Source organism: Nylanderia fulva, unplaced genomic scaffold (genome assembly GCF_048542155.1).
Source record: "Nylanderia fulva isolate GAGA-0341 unplaced genomic scaffold, ASM4854215v1 Scaffold18, whole genome shotgun sequence".
Taxonomy (NCBI): Eukaryota; Metazoa; Arthropoda; class Insecta; order Hymenoptera; family Formicidae; genus Nylanderia; species Nylanderia fulva.
In genome coordinates this window covers 2,225,025-2,244,030 of record NW_028190055.1, presented here as the reverse complement: position 1 = coordinate 2,244,030, position 19,006 = coordinate 2,225,025, and the positions used below count along the sequence as shown (strand labels likewise).

At 39.9% G+C, this 19,006-nt stretch overlaps 1 protein-coding gene across 1 annotated transcript; it reads left to right on the top strand.

Moving 5' to 3' along the window:
- The first annotated feature begins 446 nt into the window (after positions 1 to 446).
- Megf8 (multiple EGF like domains 8) lies at positions 447 to 17,727 on the top strand. Its single transcript, XM_029322326.2, is given in 18 exon segments — positions 447 to 916; positions 1,838 to 2,153; positions 2,485 to 2,648; positions 2,953 to 3,230; positions 3,398 to 3,582; positions 3,989 to 4,301; positions 4,631 to 4,872; positions 5,282 to 5,521; positions 5,785 to 6,072; positions 6,362 to 6,499; positions 6,586 to 6,830; positions 6,922 to 7,527; positions 7,621 to 8,841; positions 8,913 to 11,414; positions 11,416 to 12,534; positions 12,536 to 12,863; positions 13,167 to 13,354; positions 13,530 to 17,727. Coding segments are annotated over 17 exon segments (9,111 nt in total). The 5' UTR covers positions 447 to 916; positions 1,838 to 1,948; the 3' UTR covers positions 14,379 to 17,727.
- The last annotated feature ends 1,279 nt before the right edge of the window (positions 17,728 to 19,006 follow it).

Genomic DNA, 19,006 nt, shown 5'->3' with positions numbered 1-19,006 from the left:
AAAAATCCCTAATTATTGCCTCACTCTTTTTTATTATTTTCTTTAGATATATTAAAATAAAAACGAAATATTTTACGAATTATCTTTATGTTGAAATACGTAATCGAAAGAGCTATACTTTTGTTTATTATCTAAACTCAAAATAAGATGTGCAAATTATGATAAAATGTACGATACATTTTCTGATTTAAATTCTAATATGTATCAACGCGCGTTTTTTATATTTTGTCAACAATTATTAAAATAGAAAGATCGAAAAAGATCTTACCGAAATAAAAATTTCGCGCGTCTGTAGGATGTATTTTTTGAAAAAGTATGACGTCATCGAAATATCGAAAATATCGTTATCGTGGAAATCAGGCGGGAAGCTTCGATATGGTGCGGCGAAATCGGCGCAAGTATCGATAGTAGGTATCGGAGTATCGAAAACAGCGTCCTTACTGGTTTTTCCCCTTCCCACTCTGAATAAGCGCGATCATAAAAAGCGAGGCGATCGAGGTGTCAACGACGAGACGAGGCGAGGCGAGGCACCGTGCGGACTGGAGTTCTCGCGTGTGACGTTTACATCACGCCAGTTTGACATTTCGTGGCAGACGCGACGCGCCGAGTTTCGCGACCGTGACGAAAAAATTTAAGGTTACCGTCGACGCGGTCTCGTCGAGGCGAACCTCCCCAGGAAAGCCCGCGAGATTCATCTCCTGCGATGTTTTGATTACTCTCGACCCTTCATCCTGCGCTCTTACCGTTCCTCGATGAGGAGGATGTCCCGCGACACCGTTCCGGGGAAAGCGTGACCCGGTCTCCAGGATTCGACTTTCGCCGCAATCCCGAGGAAACAGAGAACGCGAATCCTTCCGAGGAATTTTGTTATGCCATGCTTGTCATCGTCGACGTCGTCGCCGTCATCTCGCGATAGGTGCGGAGAGTTCATGGACACGTGTGTATGTGTATTTGTGTGTCGCGTACGCTGATTTGCGAGAGTGTTCGTGTATGTCATTTGCTTATTTGTGCTTATTTGCAAATTGATCAGGAGCCGAGAGTCTTGCGTTCTCGCGCGATGCAGGCTCGTTTCACGGGAATGTCCTTCAACACATTGCACGTATATACGTTGTTCGCGATTGGCTTTTTTTTGTTATCGTATGCTTTATAATTAACGATATTGCGATACTTCTTTAGAAAAATTAATCGGCCTCGAGTGTTTTCATTGACAATAGTTTTATTATTGTATAATCAAAAGTTTTAGAGCAAAGTGTAAATATCAGTTTTAATTAATGATATAATTCTGGAAAAATATTACATGGCGTGTATATATTGTTGCAAAAATGTATAGACATCTGAGAAAGATTTGATATCTATATGTTATTTCAAAGTTTGACAAAAGGGAAACAATTCAAAGTCTACTTTAAAGAGACGTACTGAATTACCAATGTAATATTAATGTGGATATAGTATATTGACATTACAAGTCTCAAGGCTGATACTTTGTATATATTTATTTCTGATGTGTAGAGTTTGCACTATGCTTTGATACATACATGTAGACTTTGCATGTGTTAATATTACTATTATGATGTTACCTCCCAAGGCTTAAAAGTCAAGATATCTTGAAAATAAAATTGGAAAAATTATATATGCTCAAGATCTAATCTCACATATTACATTGTCATTATACTATGTAAGCATTCTATAAATAATTGCACTATATGTTAATGCAATCATATTAGCACATAGCTGTGTAAATTTATTTTTAGACATGTGAGATGTTTCTTATCTCTTAATGAGTAAAAATTCAATGACACTTGCAAATGAAGTAACACGTTTTATATGTCTTTTTCAGATATGATTCTTTCCACATACACTATACTGCGTAATTGCTCAAGAAATTATCTGATGTGTGCGGATGATGACTTGTGTACTAGTTCGACGACAGTGAGGTGAATACGCTGTGATGGGGTGGGCGATATCCACCGCAGCATGGGTTTTTATATGGAGTTGTTTGCTGCGGGGCATCAATCTAGCTCCACAGCCATCTCCAAAGCAAGTGCCGTGCGATAAGACAAGAAAAGTCTTCACAGACTCATGGGGAATTATCAGTGATGGGCCTATGGGCTCGAATTACACTCAAGATTCTCACTGCGAGTGGCTCATTAAAGGTATGAATAAGAAAGGAAAAATTGAAATTTCAAAAACAAATTGTAATTATTATAAAGTTAGTGAAAGTTTATTTTGTTCAGATAAACAACGAGATATTTTAAATCCAGCTGTTTTCCTCAATAAAAGTGCATGTTGTCACTTAATGTAAACATTTGAACATCTATATTTTTCACATTCTCATCTTATCTAAAACATATGCATATCAAAAATACATCTCAGATATACATATAATATAAAATTGCATACGCAATAATGTCTCATGATAAAAATGAATAAGAAAGGAAAGAGTTTTTTAAAGAGTTCATATATAATTTGCTTATCTTTTTGCAGCTAATCATAGTCGCCAATTTATTACATTGAGTTTCCGAACTATGGGAACAGAATGCAGTTATGACTATGTGTTTGTTTACGATGGAGATTCCTTTCGTTCCCCACTTCTGGGTAGCTTTAGTGGCAAAACAGAGCCGCAACAAGTGACATCATCGTCCGGTTATGTAAGTACATATATATGCTACATCAATGTGAATAATATGCAGATTTAAGTTTTTATAGCAACTTATTATCAACATTATCGATCAACATCATTACATGAAGCAAACATAAAGAATAAAAATTTTTACAATGAATAATTATAATTTGCAATTTATGCAATTTTAAAAATTATAAAAATATAATAAAATGCTCTATAATTAAATTATAATATATAAAATATACTATTAAAATTATATCAATGAAATATATTATAATATGTAGCACTGTGAAATGGATGTATTATGGAATATCTTTCTTTTTTTGCAGATGTTAATATTATTATACAGTGATACAAACTACGTCTTAGATGGTTTTCACGCAGAGTTTTCAGTCACGGATTGTCCAAACAATTGCACCCATCATGGAAAGTGCATCAACAATACATGCTTTTGCGAAAACGATTGGGGAGGTAAAGACTGCTCTCGAGCGCTCTGTCCGAACAATTGCAGTGGAACCGGTAGCTGCGGCTTGAAAAGATGCGAATGCAACAGTGGATACTCTGGACAATCTTGTTCATTGCATAAAACACGTCCAGAAGGAAATCGGTACGTTTTTCCGAAATTATGAGCTTCGTGTTTTTATTTTTATTGTTATATAACAATAATATAAAGTTGTGTATAATATTACTTTCTTTTTAAATTGTATTATTTATATCGAATAATAGAAGTAAATGTGAATAAAAAATTTATTATAATCTACTTATTTTATACAGATGGCATTGGCTCTCTCATTCGGAAGGTGGACTAAAACCACGCGCAGCTCATACAGCAGTCTACGTTCAGGAAACGGACTCACTTTACGTTTTTGGTGGTTACGATCTCAATTATATTCTTAGCGACTTGGAAGTGTACAGGTTTAGCACAAGTCAATGGGAAGACAAATACGGAAACGTATTAGGTAAATATGGAAATTAATAATGAAAACTTTACATCAAAAATTTTAATTTATTATTTCTTTATATAATTTATTATTTAATTATATACACAGTTCCCCCCCTATTTTATCTTGTTATATTTTCTAATACGTATATTTATAAATAACTACAAAAATGCAAAATATATATTTGTGATGCTCATGCAAAACTCATTTTTAAAATATTATAACATTAAAATTAAAAGTAAAAATTAATTATGCATACATATGAAAAAAACTTATTTTGTTATAGTAAATTTTCTATATTGTGTGAAAATATAAATGTATAAAACTTGTACACTCTAAATAATATTGTTAATGTTACTGACTGAATGTGTAAACAGAAGAGTAATTATGTGATAATTTTATATTACAAATAAACGATTCGCAGAGGGTGCTGCATCCGCTGAATATCTGGATCCTATGTTGATCGCTACTGAATTACGCAATCCCGGCGCCAAAGAAATATACGGCCTACCTACAACGTCTTTAATCTGGCAAGTCCTTTATAGTATCAAGGATAATAATACTTTCGGCCTGCTCGATCGGGCCGCTAACGGCAGTCACCATGGCTCACGAGAATTCAGAAACATGCCTAAGGAGAACGAGAAGAGCAAAAGCACCATTAGAATCGATAGAAACGACAATTCTAGGAAAAAGCATACGCGAAATATAAGACCGCGATATTCGCAATTGTCATCAAGGTAAGTGATGGATTATCTTTGTTAATCTAATTTTTTCAAAATTATCTTTGCGAATTCCGAAGAAATTTTATTGTCTTAATATTTTTTGTTGATATAAAAATATGTAAGTTAATAAGTATACGAACAAAAAACTGGAAATTGTGTTCCTTTAATTTAAATATTTAATTAGTCACACAGATTATAATCGAAATAATCTTCGAGAAACAGCATTTTTAAAATTTATGTTTTTTTATATGAATCTTTGCAAAATATTTATTAATTATTTATCATAATTATTTGTACACAATTAGGATTATAAATTACTATTTAATTTTGTTTCTTCATTAAAGATATCGCAGAAACTTAGAAAATTTATATAGAGAACATGATGCGGTAGACGTACAAAACGACAATGTGAAATGGGAGGAGCAAGTGGTGGCAGGACCTGCTGAAGATAATATATTCATACAAGAATTTATAGATCCGAAAGTAACCACAAGCGAGTCATTAAAAGAGGAAGTTACGGAACCAACCGTTGACGATTTACCCAAACCAGGTCCCCGATATGGACACGCCGCGTGTAAATATCAAGGTCTGTCGATGTAGCATTTACTGATTGTTATACATACATACTACATACATACATTAAAGCGAGAAATTTATATATTTTTTTAACGTAATCAAAATTTATTTTTAATTATCTTTAATGAATTAATATTTTTTTAATAAATAATTTATTTCTGCATTTATTATTGCCTTGATTGTCAAATTGCACTTTGCAATCAATAAATAATAGAATTATTATACTTGATCACAAATAGACAAAATTTACAATTATTATAAAATAACAATTTTTATTTAAAAATTACTCTGAGTTATACTATAATTTAACATTATAATTGTAAAATTGTTGACTTTTCACATAATTATTTGACTATATAATTGTCAATATTATATTGGTAGTTAATAAATTTTTTTACATTTTTACATTACATTTTTAGATGGTTTTGTAATCTATGGAGGAAAAGTACCAGAGGAAGATGGTTCTGTATCAAATGAACTGTGGCATTACAATGTAAACAAACGTATGTGGACTTTACGTGCTAAAAACTCTCCCTTCTACCCGCCCAGACTAACGAGACATACTTTAACCCTGGCGGGCGACTACATCTACTTGTTTGGAGGCAGCACTATTGACGGAGAATTTTCGTCCAGGCTTTATAAAATCAAATTACATTTATGTGAGTTCATCAAAACGAAAGAATGACTCAAAGAATATATATTTTAACACGTACGTACATGTAACTTATAAATAACACTTGATAAATATCAGATCACTTGATAAATCAAATAGATTTTTCAACCTATATCACAAGGGCAGCGTTTTCTACAATAATACTTTCATTGGGAGTTAAACATTTCTGGAATAAGAATTTGTAAAAAATATTTAGATATAGAAACACATAGTTGGAAAGACATTTAAAAAATGTCAATGCAATTACAGCTGATCCTATAGCAACCAGCGAGAGATGGATGGAGGTGCGACCTCGAGGTGGTAAGGAACTTGACGTGCGTGTGGTGGCACACTCGACCGTGTATCATCGTGCTACCAATTCTTTGCTGGTATACGGCGGCGTGGTTGCCAGCGTTGCTCGTTTCAGCAAATTGTCGGATCGAATGTTCGTCTTTCAACTGGATAGGAAAGTCTGGTCTGAGATTCATTATCCGAGGGCACATTTGCGAGACACGTATGTGCCGAGAGAGCGCGCCTTCCACACTTGTAATATTATTGGTAATTTATACATTCATTATTATGTAAGATATTTGTGTGTTTCCGTTTTTACATATTATATTTGTTTAATATAAAATACTTAATATATAATAATCTATAAATTTTGGTTTCTATTTACGGATATGTACTTTTTTTTAGTTTACATACATACAATGTCTATAATTTTACTCATTGAGTGAATGGCTATTTATGATTGACATAGCTTTTAGATTTTAAATAAATGTTAAGAGTATATACCAATCATGAACATTGTACTAAATACCTAATTATTATTGTATTATTTTGATAGGAAATTATCTGGTGGTATTTGGCGGATATTCTCATAGACATAACAAAGAGGAGATCTGTTATGACAATCAGATGTATCTCTATCACCTCGGATGTCACGCTTGGGTGAGCCACGATGTGCTAGGCTTAAACGATAAAGGTAAAACACACTTTATTTGATATTTTATATGTTTATATTGATTTAAATGCGTTTGTGCGTTTATATAATGATTTCCATTTTTTTAGATTCTCGTTATCCTAAGCAGCAGGGCGTATTTGCACACGCAGCGGATGTACGTAATGGAAATATCCTGCTACTTGTTGGTGGATATCACGGTAACGTAAACGCCGATCTTCTCGCATACACTTTACCGCCCATGTTGGCGCCAGGAGACGAAGACTACATTGAACCGGAACAGATTTGTTCAAGACACAAGAGCTTGATGGAATGCGCGGCAAATCCCGAATGCGGCTGGTGTTCCGCGGACGAGGTATTCTATTTATCAATTTCGTGTTAATATATTCTTTATTTTCTCGCTTTTCATACTTTTATTTATGAAATTTCTTTGTAACATATTGCAGATATGTTATGGCCGGACGATAGGCAGTAATTGTACGACAAATCTGCAGACGACGCGTTGCCCGGGGGTTTGTCCGGCTTTGGGCGACTGTCATTCCTGCCTGATACATGGTCAACCGGGTGGCGGCTGGGGCACAAACTTTCGCGGTAAAAAATCCGTCTCGAACAAGCTTAATCTTGGTACGTGCACGTGGTGCGTCCAGAATGCTCGTTGCCATCATAAGGACGACAATTATGGAGTGTGTGGCTTGCGAGACGACACACCCTCACATATACCAGGCTGGTGGGGTCCAAAAGGCACAGAGATCACCAAGGTTGAGGAGTGTCGGGAAATGGATAAGAGGCCAGGTCTGACTTTCCTTAAATACAAGCCGCCGGTGAATTTCAGTCAACCTGACTCAGTCGCCATAGTAAACGCGACCACGGTCGATTTCAACGTACCGTCCATGCAGGGTGCGAAAACAGAATCTGCACTGGGTGGCGAGATGATCGCCAGACTGACCGGCTTTCTCAGACCGAATTCTTGGGACAACGAGGAGCTGAAGATTTGCGTCAGTTATAACAGCGCAACGCTTCATATGTCGCGAAACGACGATCCCGATAAGTTGGTGAGTTAGCCTTATCATTTTGACATCTATATATATAATTGTATTAGTAAATTATAATAAAGATCTTTTCTGAAAGAAAAATCTTGTATCCAGGAACTGGTCGCCAATTTAACTGCGGAAACTTCACACTGTATACTGACAAAGTGGCCGGACGGACAACCAATGAATCTGCAATCAGGCCGTTACTTGTTAGATTTTGAGTCGAAAAGAATGGTGACCGCAAGCTACGCTTATGCAAGCAAGATGGAAATCACACATAATAAGAAGGCAGAAAATGCAAAAGTCTTTACATTCGAGTATCTGGAGCCGTATCAAAACGGTTCTTGCCATCAATACGGCAACTGTCTGCACTGTCTGACAGATTCCTCATGCGGTTGGTGCGATATAACTTATCAGTGTCTACCGCGCTCGGCTAACGAGACGGAGAGCTGCGCGGCGGATGTGGATTGGGACGAGCAAGGTGAACCGATACGCGAGTGGCATTACTTAACAATCACGCCATCGGCGTGCGCCAATTGCTCCAACTACATCTCCTGCGAATCATGCGTGGGTACCAAATTGTGTGAGTGGTGGACGGAAGAGGCGAGGTGCGCGCGAATCGGCCGATTGCCAAATGCTGTAGTAAATCTGGAACAGTGCCCTGTTCCCTGCCGGCAACGCTTCAATTGCACTCAATGTCTGGACGAGCGCGGTAGATGTGTATGGTGCGAGGCCACGCGCGAATGCTTCTCCTTCTCCGTGTACACGTCCGAGTATCAGTTTGGTTTGTGCCGGGAATGGATGGATCAGGCAGGTCTAATGGGCGTTACATCGCGCAGTTCATCGCTGACAGGCAATGATCAGTGCAAGAGTTGCAGCCGGCACTCAAACTGCTCCAGTTGCTTACACTCGCTTAGCTGCGGCTGGTGCTACAGTCTAGATAACCCTATTACTGGCGTGTGCGTGCAGGGTGATTTCAATCAGCCTCACGTTAACTGCAGCGCGGTCATCAATGAAGATCGAAATGGTAGTCTGAGAGCGGAGGAATCCGGCTGGGCGTATGCGCAGTGCCCAGACGTAGACGAATGCGATCTCGGCCTTCACGATTGCCATCCCGACGCACTCTGCACTAATACTCATGGCAGCTTCAGCTGCCAATGCAAGCGTGGCTTCAACGGTGACGGCAAGGAGAATTGTACCAAGACCTGTTACGAGAGATGCGTCAACGGATATTGTAGCGAAGCACCGGATTACAAGTGCGAATGCAACCTTGGCTGGACCGGACCGGATTGTCGGACCAACTGTGGCTGTTACAATCATTCCACATGCGTGCAGGTAAACACAAAGATTCTACATATGTATATACATAAAGACATGCGTAAACATTTTAATTTTTGGATCTCTAGGGGCCAGGCATCTGCGACGAATGTCAGGACTGGACAACCGGACGCTACTGCGAGGAGTGCAAAGCGGGCAGCTATGGAAACGCGACAATGCCATTGGGTTGTCGCGAATGTGATTGCAACGGACACGGTGATATTGAGCTCGGCGTGTGCGACCGACAAACCGGGATGTGCTTCTGTCGTGACAACACCGAGGGTGACAAATGCCAGCGTTGCAAGCGCGGTTACTACGGTGATCCACGCGACGGCGGGATGTGCTATTACGGCTGCATGTCGCGGGGTATGCTGGGCGGCGAAGGAAACGGCAAGCAGGGTCTGGGCAGTCGACATTCTCAATCCTCGCTCTGGGGAAGCCACGCGGGCGACTCGCCGACAAGGGAGTGTCTCTGGATCGTCAGTCCTGAAACGAATCTTTCGTCGGACGCGACTGCACCAGCGATTCAAAGCGTGATACAGTTTACTATTCACGATGACATCAACGTGAGTTGTCAGGAGAACAGTGTGTACGTATATGACGGTTTACCAGAATTTGTCTCATCCACTGGTGGTCACCAGAGCCAATTACTGGGCGTATATTGCACGGAGAGCACCGATTATCCGGTAACGGTGGAAGCCAAGTCCGGCTTTCTGACGGTACACTACAAACAACTAGACGAAGTCGAGGGTTTCAACGCAAGCTACGTGGTAATGACATGCAACAACTGTCCAGGAAATCGCGAATGCCGAAACGGAAACTGCCTCTGCAAATCCGGATATGTCGGCATCAATTGCGACGTAGAAATATGTCCGAACAACTGCACCGCCTCGGAAAAACACGGTGTCTGCGACAAAGGATACGGTCGTTGCGTTTGCTTCTCGGACTACGGTGGTCGCGACTGCTCTATCCGGCTCAAGGATTATCAGTTGATTTTCACGGAATTATTCAACTCGGAATATCTGGCTGATCACCTGGATCATTTGAGGAAAACGCTGCCCCGTTTCGGACATAGTCTGGTGGCCGATCGACGCGGCAGTCTATGGATGTTTGGTGGTTATTCACTTAGCCATGGACCTTTGAACGACATCAGGTTATTTGATACGAAAAACAACACATGGATGCCGGTAACAGTTGAGTCTACTTCGGAAGCATCCATGCCACAGGGTCGCTACTTCCACGCCGCCGAGATTGTACATAGCAGACAGCAGATCTACGTATATGGCGGTCTATCAATGAAGGACGAGGACGTGCAGGGATTGTCGAACAACACTCTAAGCGACTTTTGGAAATTTAGTATACAGAATCAGCGATGGAGCCAGATCGTGCAGGATGAGTCGAAGAAGGAGCCACTGCCATTAGCCGGTCATACGCTAACTCTTCGCAGAGACGGAGAGTCTGAGAGTTTAATTTTGATGGGTGGTTTCAGTCCTAAGTATGGATATCTGGACACCGTTTGGGAATTTAATCTAGAAACGGAGACTTGGAACACGGTGAAAACCGTCGGAAATGGACCTCTGGGTGTTTACGGTCACTCTACAGTGTATCATGGCAAATCGGATAGCTTCTACATATTTGGTGGCTACACGTACGCGGTAAATAGGACGTTCATCTCGAACAAGTTGTACGCTCTGGATTACAAAACACTGACGTGGTCCGTATTGCCGCCGTTCGAGGACGATTTCACCGATGGCAACAGCTTGCCACAAGCTAGGTTCCTACATTCTGCTGTCACGACGGACGAATATATGGTAATATTCGGCGGTCGACAAAATCCTCACAATACCTCGGACTCCCTGATAGCGTACAAGTACTCATGCAATCTGTGGATACGCTTAATAACGAAAGACATGGAAACAATCGGCAGTCCGCCACCACCGGCCTATGCTCACGCGATGACCCACGCCGATCCGGAGTCGAACGCCATTTACGTCGTCGGTGGCTTTGACGGCGGTATAAAGAGTCACGTGACGTTGATCAACGTACCGGAGGATCTGTGCAAACTGTGGACAGATAAGATCACATGCAGAAAATACTTTGGCTGCTCGTTCTGCGCCGTCACCAAGTTTGACGGCGTCAATGACTCATTCTGCTTTTCGAATGAGGTTTCGAGCAATCGTGACGACAAATGCGACATCAACGTCACTCAGGCGCAACGATCGAACGGAATATTCTGCAATTCGGACTGGATGGCTAGCAGAAAGTGTCAGAACTTCAAGACTTGCACGGAATGCCTGGCGGAATGGCCGTACTACAAGGAAAATAAGCCGGTTTGCAAATGGTGTACCAACTGTCCGCACGGTGTCTCAACCAGATGCATCCCATTCGAGCGGGACTGCGACGAAGGATCGGATAAGTTGTCGTGCATCCTGTCGGTCACCAATGTAGATCAATGCAAGGAACGCAAGTGTCCGGCGAGCGACTGTGAGAAGTGCAACCGTCTCGGCGATTGCGTGTGGACGAGACAGGTGCTGAAAACCGAGCTGGGTCCAAAGTTGACAGGTGAGCCGGTCTACGATTGGAACTGCGTATCAGGACAATATCTTCGAGCGATCCAGCATCAAGATGAGCAGCACGCAGTGCGAGAGGAGATGCTCCGAGCACAAAGACTGTAAGAGCTGCTTGAAGGGTACCGGCGCCGAAGGCGGCTGGAGCGAATGTAGATGGTCCACGCGATTGAACGAATGCATTTCACCGTCGTATCAACCGCTGTACTGCGCCGGCGGTGTTTGCAGTTTGGTATTGCGTAGCGCGGATATGGATCATTGTCCAGAACCGTGCTCGGTTTTCAAGCAGTGCAGCACCTGTCTGAGGCACTCGCACTGCGGTTGGTGTTCTCTAGACTCTGCCGACGTGACCGGTCAAGGAATATGCACGGAAGGATCGCTCGAAGCGCCCACTGATCATCCAGCGGGGGGTACCTGCGAGATGCTCTATCATCAACATTTCCCGGGAACCGAAGCGCCAATCACTACTACGACATTACATCCCATGGATTCTCTGGAATCGCAAGACAACAACGTCACATTGTCATTATCGTTATCTAATCACGTGACGATACCAGAGTTTTCGTGGCACTACGTCCGCTGCCCGCCGGAGAACGAATGCGAAAACGGACATCACACCTGTTCACCGAAGAGCGAGAAGTGTTTCGATCTGGAAGAAGGGTTCGAGTGCAAATGCGGGGACGGATACAAGACGGAGACCACTTGGGCCACCGAATTCGGTAAAAAGATCTGCGTGCCAATGTGCACGCAGGGTTGCGTGAGAGGCACGTGCGTGGAACCGGACTCGTGTCGTTGCGACTTTGGCTACGTGGGCGCTAACTGTTCTATCCAATGCCAGTGCAACGGTCACAGCGACTGCTTGGGGCCGGCCAGACTCACAGAGTGTATAAAATGCCACAACAACACAAAGGGACCGCAATGCGAGAAGTGCAAGCCGCTGTACGTGGGCAATCCTGCGGACAACGGTCAGTGCGTGCCCTGCCTTGAGTACTGCAACGGACACACGCGGCTCTGCATCAACGACAACACGTCAATGATACATGATCCGCACTTGGTGGACAAGATGTCGCTGGAGAAGTTGAATCAGGAGCTGGTCGAAGGACCAGTGGCCAAGGCCATGTGCATCCTCTGCGGCAACAATACCTATGGGCGACAAGTGCGGCGAGTGCATGACCGGTTACTTCCGCGGAACGGAGGATCTACGTGACGTGTGCCGACCGTGCGAGTGTCATGGTCACGGCTTCACGTGCGATCCCGTGACCGGCGAGAAGTGCAACTGCGGTAACAACACGGAAAGCGAACCGTCCTGCATCAACGGTCCCATGAAGAGCACAAACACGGGTGGCACCCCGTGCTGGAAAGTGCAGTGCAGCAAATGCAGGGAGAACTACGCCGGCACGCCGACGATGGGTCATCAGTGTTACAAGACCGTTACGGTTGATAATAAGATGTGCTTCGATTCGAAATTGATAGGTAATAACAATTGATAAAAATATCAAAGAGAAAATAGAAAGAATCGCTGAGCGATTTTTTAATTTTTTTTTAATTTGACAGCTGCAGCATGATATTTTTATTTTTATATTTTTTTTATTGCAAAATATGTAAATAATATCTACAACATTTTCAAGTAACTGTTTTTCTTAAATTGCAACATTCTGTTTTGCGTGGAAGCACCTTACGGTTCGTATTTCTCTTCTATTATCAGCTGTTTGATTCTGTATTATTTTAACAAGTGTGTGAAGGATTAAGCTAATGTACAATGTTATCTTATTTCAGACGAGTGCAAAATGAAGCCAAAACCCTTGAACCCCGGACAAACCGTCTTCTACATGGTACAACCCCGATTTATGAACGTGGATATCAGAGTGATGGTGGACGTCACTCAAGGTGCCTTGGATTTATTTCTGAGTCCTCGAGACGACTCCTTCGTCGTCACTTTGAACTCGTCGACTGGATATCAAGATGTATGATATTTTCTTTTCTTTAATCTTTTCAGCAACAAACTATTTCGATTCTTTTAATGAAAATTAATATCAATTTCGCCAAATCAATTTTTCTTCATTTTTTTCACTAACAATTTCTACCTATCATTTTTCCATCAAAGAAAGTTAAAAAGCTACATTGTCATAATATTTGCAGGTCGAGTTGGACAGCAGATTCAGGTGGCGACCCGATCATTCCGATACATGGATGGACGAACAGTCCAATATCAAGTTCCGGATCGTCGAGTTTCATTCTCACGGTTTTAGCGCGGTAAACGGCACCACCACGGAGCCGACATGGGACACCGGGCCGCAATATGTCGTGATGGAGCGCTGCGCGGAGAAGTTGGCCACCTTCCTGACAATCGAAAGGCGAAACACGTTTTTAGTCATACGTAATCTGACGAATCGACTGGTGCTGACATTGCCGCAGGACAAACACGAACTCGGCCAAACCAAGTTTCACATCGCGCTACGAGCGATCGAGCCGGCAAACCCGGAACTGAACGGTCGTGCCGCCTACGGGATGATCTTCTTTCGGCAGGACCAGCTGCACATCGATCTGTTCGTATTCTTCTCGTGTTTCTTCTCCTGTTTCTTCCTCTTCCTGTCGGCATGCGTGGTCGCGTGGAAGACGAAGCAGGCTGCGGACGTGCGTCGCGCCCGACGTCGTCACGTCGTCGAGATGCTGCACATGGCGAAGCGGCCGTTCGCTTCGGCGACGATCATCTACGACCGGGATGGCGGCGAGTGCAGCCCGAACTCGCCGCAGCGCAAGGGCAGACGCGGCAAGCATGTAAACTTTCATAGTGACGTGAGACCGGTCGCTGTCGAGCCCACCGATGACAGCGTCGCAGCAGTCGCCACAGTGTTCATCAGGTTACCCGGCGGTCGCCAAGCACCCGTCAAATTGGCCCTAGGCAGCTCGCTCATACTCTTGACCAGAGTCTACCCTGTCAATAGCCGAGTGTTCCTAAGGCGTAGAAATAGCCACGCGACGAACTGAGTTCGCGTTACAGTGGAATCTCGATCTCGACAATTTTCGGGTTCCACACCACGGCCACATCCGACCTTTTCGTCGTTCAACTCTTCCGGAACATCGTTGATGAGAGTCTCCGATGTGTGAGTGCAATATATCATGAATTAAGAATAGTTATAGTAAAGCCCCGGGTTCAATTAATGATCCTGGGAAATTATATATAACAACCATCAGATTTAATGGATGAATTTCTTCTTTTTAAACGCAGTCTTAACACACTAAAGATAACAGATGAAGTGTGACGTAATCGGATTATAATGTAAAATCTAACAAAATGCGTATTTCGCTATATCTTCGATTACCGTTAAAATTTTATATCGCCTCTGTTTGGAAACTGTTCTCTCTTATTGATCTCATCGCACACGTGTATTATTAATTGGCAACAGGCACAGCCAAATATCGGAGCTTTACAGAAGTTTTTCCCGCACAATAAATATGTAATATAGAAACTAATCGAATTACAGGGGCATGTAAAATAATTATAATTAATTTTAATATTCCGCCGAATTTTATATTACATGATTAGTATTGTATTCACGAATCCGAAAACTTTCGAAAACAAAGATTCTCGAAATCGTAGGTAGAATCAAAGATGTTTAAATACATAAAGGATTCGTGGAAATCAACATCTTACAGATTGAGATACGAGCGCATCTATCGATCCGAAAAAGAATTTACAAATTCTCGGAATCTAAGGATTCATATATGCATGCATCGATACACCGATCGTATTGTAGATTTGTAAATGAAATTTTTTTTTATTATTATTTTTTTTTTTAACTCTATTATTGCGTAACACATAGTTGTAAGAGGTAAAGAAGCGAAATCGTTAGATTATTTAATCTAAATATAATATATTGTCGTATACCATTCCATGACGAGACTGTATACACATTTGTATATACAATAATCTGTAATTAGGTATTAATTCGAACTTTATATACATTTTTGTAGAAACATTTTACGAGGCATGGTCTCGCGTCATGGAACATTCGTGGCAACTATTCCCGCAAGGTGATGAAATCGATCACGTGTCTGTATCAACTGAACGAACAGTATTAGAATTGTTGTTAAGGAGACGGAGCTCGACGACGATGCGTACGTTAACAAGGTTCCTATGCCAAAACTGAATGAATGTGAAAACGTCCTAATATATTAATTTATCATATTAAGTAAGGGGAAGGGGGAGAGGAGAAGTAAATAAGAGTTAGGGAGAAGTAGATCAGGTTGAAAATGTTCTTCGGGAAAGAACTGTATGTATTCATAAAGGAAGAGTTGCAGACGCATGTCGCAAACTTTTCTAACCGAAAAAGACACTTGTGTACTCTCGATAGGCTGTTTTTGATTAGAGATGACGATTATAATATTAATCAAAATGTATAGATAATGTGAGTGTTGTAACGATATTGACATTGACGTGCTTAGTAATCAGTAAGAGCCTGTAAATGGGGTAAGGAAGGGACCATATTGTTTTATATGAAGTTCAAGACAGTCGTATGAGAATATAAATTTCTATAAATCAAACAATTTTTTCTAATAAAGATTCAAAAATTGACATAAATAAAATTTGATTTCTATAAATTTAAATGTATGTGTAAAATTCTGAATGTAAAGAATATCTGTGTGTGGCTAAAAAATAGATAGATGATACGTAAAATATTGAGAAGTAATGTCAAAAATTTACGGAATCGAAAATCTACTCATGATTTGAAAGAAACTCGATAACACACACACACACACACAATATTATAAGACGTATAAGAAACGTCTATGCTTGAGGGATTTTTGACTTCATAAAAAACAATGAACCATCTCTTCGTTATCTCATTCTCTTGTGCTTTGTTCTGGATTAGAATAACGTAACGGTATTTTTTGTGTGTGACAAGGAGGTGGAAATCTAAGATCTCTGCGCATATGTTTCTCTTGTAAACAAAGTGTGCATATAAGCACAAGACCTTAGATATACTAATTATACTCATTGGTATGCCATCGATTGGCCGGAAGAACGCACGAGTGCTTCTCTCGACCAGAGAAAACAATATTCGATGATTGATTATTAATTAAACGAACACATCGACGATACGACGCGACCAGTTTGTTGTGAATCTCAGAGTCTTTTCTTGTCATCACGTTAGTCTCGTCATTGCGCGCAATGCAAATCGATTTTTTGTTGTTTTGCAGTATCTCTATCGATGCAGCTATTACCTGTCTATTGCGATTTCTCTTTCTCACTCTCTCTCTCTTTCTCTCTACTTTTTCTACATAGATTTATAAGTTCAAGAATCCACAGAATATAGCAAAAATTTAATGAAATGTAGGATCTCTGTAGGAACTAAGAATCTTGTGATGCTGTAAAACAAGAATCTAAGAAAACATAGATTAGATATATCAAGAAGCCAAATATCCATTATCAAACTTTAAAGATACAACGAACGTTTCTGTTGAATAAGATCGCTTGGAATTTCAACGATCTTCCAAGAATTCGAAATTAATCCTTCGATTTTAGATAGCCATAAAATTTTGTCTTTAAAGTAAACGTCAAGATTCAAAGTTTCTGCAAGAGATCTATATATATAAACTCGAAGGATTTTTCTTCGCAAATCTATGTACATTCTAAAGACCTGCTTATTATGAAGATTATTGAAGGATTAAAGTTGATTCGTTATTATATCCGCACGTGGTCGGATCTATTCAGAATCTATAATAATTCACATATTATTCATACGCACGATCAGTCGCGCTGTCCTAAATACTCATCCGCGTGGTGTAAACGTATTAAATACACAGAATTGATACAGTATATGTATGTATAAATTTACTTAGGAGCGTATATATATATATATATATATATATATATATATATATATATATAAAATAACGAGTATATAAATACGAGACGCGGTGAATGTATGTATAATTTTTCGGTTGTACAGATCTGTGAATGCGCGCGTTATTTCCGAAAATATTCTATTTTATATATAATTATATTACACATCGCGTCGTCGATGGCAGAGAGAGAGCGATAATCTTCCAATGCCGGCATTGTAATTTCGCGCGGAGAGTCAGAAAATAACAACGGTGTGCAATCATGTAAGAACAGTATGTGCTCCCTTATTATTACAAGGGAACACGCGAAAAGGTTGTGAAATTTAAAAAAAAAGAGAACAAGCGGCATCTCTTGTCGGACTTTCGGCACGAAAAGATGCAATTTATCCTTTATCACTCGCCCACCCTGAGGGGAAATGTAAGGTTGTGCAAACGATGATTAATAAATTGTATTTGCGGAAGCTTTAATAAACACATACGTAAAACCGGAGCTTTCATTCAAGAAGCTGACATTATGATCCTTCAATAGAAAACATTTTTTTTAAATTAATTTATAATATAAATTTCTCCCTTTTTCAGAATCTTTCTTAGCACAAAATTGCTCAGTTGATTTTTTAAATTATTATTATTAATTCAAAATAAAATCTTCGGTGTAATAATTTTATTTTTTAACTAACTAAAAGCGAAATAAAAAAATATTACATAAGTCACATACAGGATAAAATAGAAACAAGATCTACATATTGATACTTTTATTCATTTAGCATTAAAAATGTGTTTGTGATGAGTTTTATTTATCTGACATATAGAGAAAATTATTATCAATGTTTATGTACGAGTTAAAAATCTGAGTCATCTTGTTTTAACAGCTGAATAAGTAAACCGAAGATAAAAAAATAACATATATATAGATAATGTTAATCTAAAATAAAATCAGGAGCCCATCATTGTAATTAAATCATCTTTATTTTCTCTCGTACGTCGATTCAGTAAAATCTCTCAAACTCAATTTGTCCCATATATATACATATATATATGAGACATACATACATATATAATTATCTTTTCTCTTTTATATACTACTTTTATCTGTAGAACGTTCTTAGAACGTGTCATTCTGTGCAATAATTATTTACATATGTAGACACACACACATTCATTTGATATCCACGCATACACATATACCAAGCAATCTAGGAAACCAATTGTTAATGTTGTTCCCAGAGTTCTTCTCAAACAGTTCTCTCCCCTTTAACAGCAACAAGAGACTCGCAAGCAAGTCACCGGTCTAAAAAAAAAAGCAAAATGATATAGATCCTGATTAAAAAAACAAAAAGATATACGCGCAAAAAGGCAGCTCATTCGTCATAAGAAAGAATCTCGAATCATTCTATTAATAAAATCAACCGGTTTACCAATAATTTCTTCATTTACTTACATCTTTAAAAGCCATTTTTCATGAAATCTTAAATTAGGAAAGTTTAACGTCAATGATTGACGAATTTATTTTCTTTTTCACGCGTGTAAAGCAACGATTTGAACAAAAGCGAATAATCTCTTTAAAAATATATGGAAAATTTCCAAAATCGTCTCTTGAATTTTATCGTTTCAGTAAAATATTATTATAGCTTTTCCGTCGAACGGTTAAACTTGTCGAAAAATTGATAGGAGATTCATTACAGACGCCAGAGTAGACACAAAATCTCGATCTTTCCTCCCTTTTCCCGACATATAAACTGTATTATTAGAAACACTCAAATCGAAGTCGT